Source organism: Glycine soja, chromosome 13, assembly GCF_004193775.1.
Source record: "Glycine soja cultivar W05 chromosome 13, ASM419377v2, whole genome shotgun sequence".
In the NCBI taxonomy this organism is placed as follows: Eukaryota; Viridiplantae; Streptophyta; class Magnoliopsida; order Fabales; family Fabaceae; genus Glycine; species Glycine soja.
The window spans coordinates 16,304,529-16,312,477 of NC_041014.1; the positions used below are offsets into that span (position 1 = coordinate 16,304,529).

At 30.4% G+C, this 7,949-nt stretch overlaps 1 protein-coding gene across 1 annotated transcript; it reads left to right on the forward strand.

Moving 5' to 3' along the window:
- The first annotated feature begins 3,065 nt into the window (after positions 1–3,065).
- On the forward strand, positions 3,066–5,699 carry LOC114381890 (transcription factor PRE5-like). The gene is made up of 2 exons (XM_028341114.1): positions 3,066–3,732; positions 5,298–5,699. The coding sequence occupies exons 1-2, from the start codon at positions 3,610–3,612 to the stop codon at positions 5,448–5,450; spliced, it is 276 nt and encodes a 91-aa protein (XP_028196915.1). The 5' UTR covers positions 3,066–3,609; the 3' UTR covers positions 5,451–5,699.
- The last annotated feature ends 2,250 nt before the right edge of the window (positions 5,700–7,949 follow it).

The following is a 7,949-nucleotide window of genomic DNA, read 5'->3' on the forward strand; positions in this document are numbered from 1 at the left end:
ACATATAATATAAAAAAATTTTTGCTACTACATAATAAATTAAATAAAAAATGTATCAATTTGAAATTTTAAAATTCTAAAAATCCTAAAATAACATTTAATAAAATATTATTTTAATATATGTAGATATTTTTATACTTAATGTTAATTTAAGGAGTTTGATTACTAATTAAAATAATTAAGAAAATTTAATTTTTTTTGAATGGATAATTAATTAAAGAAAAATATTAATTTCACTTAAAGCTTATTACATATGCCACATGGGAGAAAGATACTTCACTAAGAGGAAAAATTATTATGAAAAGATTATTCCATTTTTATAAATGAGGCTCACATTTATGATAAAAAAAATTCTTAAATAAATATTCATATATTTTTTTCAGAAATAATTAATTTTAAATATTTGAACACAGATTATAAATAAATTATTTGATATTACAGTATATTTTTAAACTCTAATGATATAATATAACATAAATTAACTGACAAGTCACATGTCCAAATAAGCCCCAATTTACACAAGATGAGTTAAAGCTAATTAACAAAATTTTTCATCAGAACCTAGATACTTATACTTAGTTAATTTGTTATAGGTCGGTCTATATTTGATCATATAGTTTCTAATTTATTTTTGCTACAATAATTAAAGATTTCACTGAGTTTGGACTCAACATCAAACACCTTATGATTGCCATAGCATCTATGCTCCATGACTGCGCCATATCAAATATTTCGTGTCTCAGATGCCCCCAAATCTCATCATGCGCCAAAATTAATAACCATTATGGTTAACATATCACTTGTTGGGAGAACACCTTTGCCGCATGAACAACGACGTATGCATATACTCAAATAGCACGTAATATTCATTACTTCATTTAAAAGTGGTAACTTTTTTTTTTTTTTGGAAAATATAAGTAAGTTCTATTAATTAAAAAACTTAAAGTAGAAAGAATTTTACTGTGATATGTAAAATTATAATGTTCATAATTTTTTTTGTATATTTTCATATGATTTTTATAATAAATATTTTTTTTATTTTAATTTCTTAATTAGTGTCCTAAACTGATTATAGTCAAACCTATTTTTTTATTTATTTATATAAATTGGTAATTATCCCACAAAATTTCATGGATCGCTTGAGCACACCGTTATGTAACGCAATATTTTATGGACCTTTGGTTGATTAATAATTTAATATAGTAGGTAGGAAACATTAGTTATGGCCATTTTATTCTCTATGGCCCTCAGTTTGGGATTTGGGAGTTGAGGGGTAGGAAATTTGGAAGTTAATTGAGATTGATTAAGTGTGGATGATCAAGGAGTTAGTGAGCTAAATATAATACTAAATGTCTAAATCCCAATTTTGCTGTTGTTATAAAAAAATGTGAAGTGTTTTTTGTGCATAATTATTTACATCTCAATAAAAAAGAATTATTTATTTTTTAAACCAGTGAACTAAAAACCCTGATTAATATTTATCTAATAATAATAGGTAGAACAACAGAGACAGGAGGGTAGTGTGGAAGAGGTCCCCTGAGGGGTCTCCAATTTGTATAGGTGCACGTGGTGGTGCTTGATAAAAGTGTGAAATTCCCAATCTCTGCTTGATTCGGGAAAGCCCCTTGTATCTTTTCCTTCATTAAGACACATGCCATGGAAATGGCATGTGATCACCTTCATGCCCCTCACTCTCAATATACGTAGTAGTGTCCTGGCAAGGATAATAAATGGAAGAAGAGCAGCCACTAAAGAAGTAGCTAGCCAGGGAAATTGCCACGAACATTCCCCCCTAGATTTTGCTTGCTTTGCTAATCCCTTTGGAATTTGACTTCTATATAGTGAGTAACTCACTTTAGACTTTTTGGATGAACTTTAGGTATTTTTCAATAATCGAAAGTTAAAGATTGACCTTTTTGATATTAAGATTTATTTAAAATATTAATATTTTTTAACAAACTTTTATTCATATACAGGGGCTAGGTATCAGACCTAGCTATAATCTCATGTTTTAAAAACAATTATCTACTAATCATATTATATTAGTCATTTTTATAGTTTGACTTTACAGACTAATATAAATAGTTTTAATTATTAATTAGAAAATTAATGGTTGATTAAAAAGTTAATCATCAATATTATTTGTATTTAGATAACAATTAATTGAACTGAAATAGTTTTCATCTTAATCAGTTTGAAAAATAGAATTCCACTATTGTACAAAAGTGATTCGATTAATTGAATTATTTTTACAAAATTAATTCGGTTAATCAAATTAATTTTTAAATTTTTTAAAATTAGTTTGATTTCGAACTGATTCTCTAAAATAGTTCAACTATTTGGATTTCAAATTAAACCGGTTCTGTTTGATTTTTTTTTCTTTTATCCAACCGATTTTTGCGCACCCTAATTTTTGCTTATAAAAAAGTTAAGATCCTAACTCCTTAATCAAACATTTCACATGTAGCTAGCTACTTGCATATATTCTATAAATATGCAAAAGAAGTACTTTGATTAAACTCATTGCTTTCTTGATTTTACTTAGCTTAGCAAAAATTAAGATGGGTGATTTGACAAAATGATTGTGCTAATTAATAAGGACATCAGATCAGATATAATAATGAAGAAGCATCAGTTTCATTGAGATCGATCTAAGTCACCCTAATTGATGCACTTTTGTTTTTTTTTGTTTTTTGTTTTAGTTGATTAAATCAACTTGGGGGGTGGTGTTGACCAGTTGCTGCATGCCATGTCGGCAATATTGTGAATTGAAGCAGCAAAGTTGTTGTTGTAGTTTGGTTTTTTGATGACTTAGAAGCCTGAAACATGGGAACGATGAATCTTGAAGGTGGTAGAGGGTTTAGGGGTACAATTACGTGGAATTTTGTGATTAGCAAGGGCAAATAAATTTTACAAGGCATATCCTCTTGGACTGAAGAGGGATCAGTTTCCTATGATCACATGGTCCTGCTCATAGAGACATGTACATGAAGGCCCCACTTTGTTAGCTTAAAAACAAACACACTCTTCTTGAGGCACTTGAACCCCAACCCCAAAATGGGAACACACACAGAGAAGAAAACTAAACTCTCTCTCTCTCTTTTTCTTACTCCTCATCATCTTAATTAAACACCACTGCTTTCCCAATGCAATTGTTTTCTTCACATCCAACATATCACTGTCTATCTCTATGTTATTGTACTCTTTCTCTTTCTCTTTCTTTATTTCTTTTTCTCAATCTCTCTCACTCTTCCTTTATATGTGGTCCTTTAGTTTTCCTTCTCTTATCACTTTCTCCATTTCTACATATACCTAGCCTTATATCCCACAACGCTACTATATCTTAGCCTTTCCCTCCCTCCCTTCTCCCATATTATATAGCTTGTTTTATTTCTTAGACTCCACCCATCATTTTTCATTGCATCTTCTTCAATTTGTGTGTTCACTCTCTCCTCGTGGCTATAGTTTTGCACAGTAAATAAACTGAACTGAAGCTATATAGAAGCAAGTGGTGATTAATTACTTACTATAGACAATTATATATATATATATATTAATTACACCAATTTATAAGGTCTTTATCTATCTAGCTAGCTAGGTAAAATTAACATGTCTAGCAGAAGGTCCAGGCAGCAATCTGCATCCACAAGGATCTCCGATGACCAAATCATCGACCTTGTTTCCAAGTTGCGTCAACTTGTTCCTGAGATTCGCGATAGGCGTTCTGATAAGGTACTATTTCAGAAACCCTTTTCTCTCTTTATCTCTCAACTTCTACAACATTATGTGTTATAATAACATAACACATTATGATAATTATATTATCTTTTAAGTCAATGGTTAAATATAAGTACTTATTATATGGTATTTAGCAAGATCTTATAATATTATTATTCAGGAACTTTCACTTACCACCTTAATTAATGTTTTGCCTAAAAAAGTTTTAAGCCTATCTTTAACGTTGCTCAAGCCTTATATAAACAGATAGCTTGAATAGATTATATAGTCTATAGAATAAGTATAAAGTAAGATAATTTATATACTAGAGAGAGATAACTAAAAGTTAAGGTTGTAAAAGTATTATTATAAACAATATAACTATATTATATATAGTTTCACGTGGGTTGAAGCAGCTATGTTCGTATATATGCACATATAGATGGTGATAAGGTTGGTTTAGTGGTGGAAGAAAAAAAGTAAAAGGAAGAAACTGCGTTCGAATATTTTTCACTAACAAAGCTAGCAATTAACATTTGTGGATAAAAAAACATATAACTGGTGATATTAACAAACAAAGAACATGGAGGTAATGAAATGGTAATGGTTGTTTTGTTTGTTGCTGCCAAGTTCTGGAAGGGATAGTGTAGGAAGAAGGTGACTCACATAATGGCATATGGCTCGGGTAGCACATGTAAGTCATATATAATAATAATACTAATTTATGCAGTCAAGGAATATAGTCTGAAATATGATCCATATATTAAGGGAATAGTTTCCAACACAGCTACAAATTTTATGCAGATCCCTATAGTGGTCAAAGGGTTCACATTGACTCGATCGTACAAATATAAAATATGAGTAGTTTTAATATATTATATTATATTTGTAAAAATAACTGTAACGCAGAAACCCAGAAAGAAAGAGACTTTAAAAAGGAAAAAAAGGTCTCTGCAGTGTAACAGTCATGTGGTTAATTTGGACCAATTCGTGAAACGAACCTTCCTGTCGTATGGTCTCTCAATGGGATTGCATCGTACATAAAGATACATATTATTCACTGAACAGAATAAAGAAAAACAATGGACTACATATTTTTTTACAATAATATACTGTAATACTTTTAATAATTCATTTTTTCTTTATTTTTATCTGTTAAATTACTGTTTTACTTTATATTTTTTCTCCACTTTATTTTATTCTGTTTTTTAATCATAAAAAGAATTGTATCAGATAAAATTTTTGAAAGACTAGAGGTATTTTAGCTTAGGAATATACCAGTCATCAACATTTGTGTGTGTGTGTACTTTAAGTATAACTTGTTAGTATTAAGTGGACATACATTAACAAATTCTACAAGGATTTGTTAAGGTACACCTGCACCTGTTTGTTTTTTCGAGAAGGAATACGGCATCAAATTACATTTTAAGTGTATGTTTAGTTAATTTTGGTTATAAATTATTATCCTACTTTTAAAATATTTTTGAGTGTTATGTTATAGCAGACTCCTTTATCTATTTATACATATATAGAAAAGAAAGTGACTATAGCTAATTGAGACACTGATTTATGGTTTGCAGGTATCAGCATCTAAGGTCCTACAAGAGACCTGTAACTACATCAGAAGCTTACACAGAGAAGTGGATGACCTAAGCGAACGACTGTCTCAGTTGTTGGCCACAATCGATGCTGATAGCCCTGAAGCTGCCATCATTAGGAGCCTAATTAACTAATAATATTAAGCAAGTAATATCAGCTCATTTTCCTATATCCAAGGAGATATATAAGAGTGTATTAATTTCTTCTTCTTAATTTAGGTGGCATAGAGTGCAGTTTGAGGTTCCTTCCAATATTTATAGTATATGGCAGGAATGGCGCACTTGTAAGTTAAAGGTTTTGTGATAAGAATTAAGGACTCTCTGTATTATGGCTATAGTGCTATATATTAATATATGCATGCCACATTTATAGATGCCACAAAATGTCTTAATTGTTAATTTATTTTAGTCTTCTTTATATATATATATATATATATATATATATATATATATATATATATATATAAATTATATATGTATATATATAAATATAAACTTAGTTTTTAGTTGAATCCAATGACGTCTTGTCTTGTGATTTATCAGGCTGACATGAACTAGCTAGTGAAATAAGGTTATTAATTAACTTATTATTATACTATTGTATTAGTTTTTGGTTTGTACTAAGATATATAGCCTTAAACTCAAAGTTAGAGAATCATATACATGTTAAAGACATAAAAGCTATTGAAGTAGATTTTCTTTTTTGTTGGGGTTATTAGGGCCGTACTTTGATGACTTATGATATTTGTGTACTACTAGAAAATATATTTTTTAAATCGATTATTAATGACTTTTAATATCAGTTATTAATTGATGTTGAAACTATCGACGTTAAAGTATCAACATTAACATCGGTCGTTTAAAAATCGGGGTTATTTTTACCAAAAAACATTGATTTTTATAAAAAACCGATATTGTTTTAATTGATATTGTTTTTTTCTCACCAACATCGGTTTATAGAAAAATTGATGTTGTCATTGGATTTTAGGAAAACCGATGTTAGTAAACAACAACATCGATTTTTTTATAAATCGATGTTGTTTTTTAAAATGAAATTCATATTAGATAAGTATATGATTTTAAAATTTGACATACAGAGAAGTGCTTAATTACTCATCAAGCTGCTGCAAGTCACTTTGTACTCAGTCAATACGACTTTAAAAGTGAATGAGTTAGGAACTTAGTGGTACAATGAGTGTCATTTAGGGTAAGCTTTTGGTTCAGAGTTGCTTTTGAAGATGGTGAGGAGGAAAACACTGTCAAAATTAGGTCAAGGTCACTTGATGATTTCTGGTAAGCTCATAGAACTCACTGAGTTCTGTCCATCCTTGATTGTATGTAACAGAGTGCATGTTACCATTAGAGTGTAGCATATGCTAAGTATGCTCTAGTTCATCCTTCCATCTTATAGCAAATGACCTACTGACTTCACCATAAGGCTACATTTGACAAGCAAAGTAATATAAGCAAATGTGTTATATCATTTCATGCTTATTTGAGAATAGTCTTGAAATTTATAACCTGATTCATAACATGAACAATGTTGAACATTTCCTCTGCTTTTTGTTAATCTTCATCATTGTGTTAGCTATTTTCTTCCAATTCTGTTGATCTTCATCCATCGTTTCTAAACTCCATTTACAATATAAACATGACATTAAGTAGATTTTGTTTAACCAACTAAATCCACTAACTGATCTATGCACAAAGTGACTATGCACCACGCTTAATCGAGGAGCTTATTCCATGCAACTAATATAATATGATACATTTGACATAACAATATGATACCAATAAATTTGCAAAACCAAGAATTCTCACACTAGCACAAAGTCTGTGGCATAATTATATTCTTATTTTGAAAATCAACAATGATATTCCTATTTTGGGGGCCTAAGGCTGTGGCAGAATTCTCACACCAGCACAAACTCCCATTAACAAGCATTTTCATGTTAATAATACGCACAAAGTCCCAATATCAGTATTTGTATATCTAGAAAATAATACATGTTTTAAGCAACATACACAGAAACAAGCATTTTTATGTTAGTAATATGCACATAAAAAAGAAACAATATGCACATCAAAATGAGAATTGAAAATCATCAAAACCAAGAACAAGCCCTAGCTTCTCGCTTATCATCACCATCAAAACCAAACATAGAAACAAGCATTTATAGAAGACTAACCTTTCGTGAATGAGTGAGAGAGTGGGAGTGAGAGAACGAGAACGACAACGACAACGCAAGAGTGATTGTGAGAACGAGAGCGTGAATGTGAGAACGAGATGATGGCGAGAGCGAGAACAATGTGGTCGCACCACCACAAAGAGTGCGTGAGAGTGAGAGTGAGAAGGATGGCACGAGAGATGAGTGAGTAAGCGAGAACGAAAGCGCGAGAGATGAGTGATAGTGAGAACAAGAGTGCAAGAGTGAGAGATGGTTCAGAATGAGCACGAGAAGAAGAAAAGACAGATTTAATTTAACTAACATAACATCGATTTTCAAAAAATTGATGTTAACATGAGTTCATTAATGTCGATTTTTGGAAAAACTGATGTTAACATGAGTTCGTTAATCTCGATTTTTCAAAAACCAACGTTAACAAACTTGCGTTATTTACAAATATGTCATC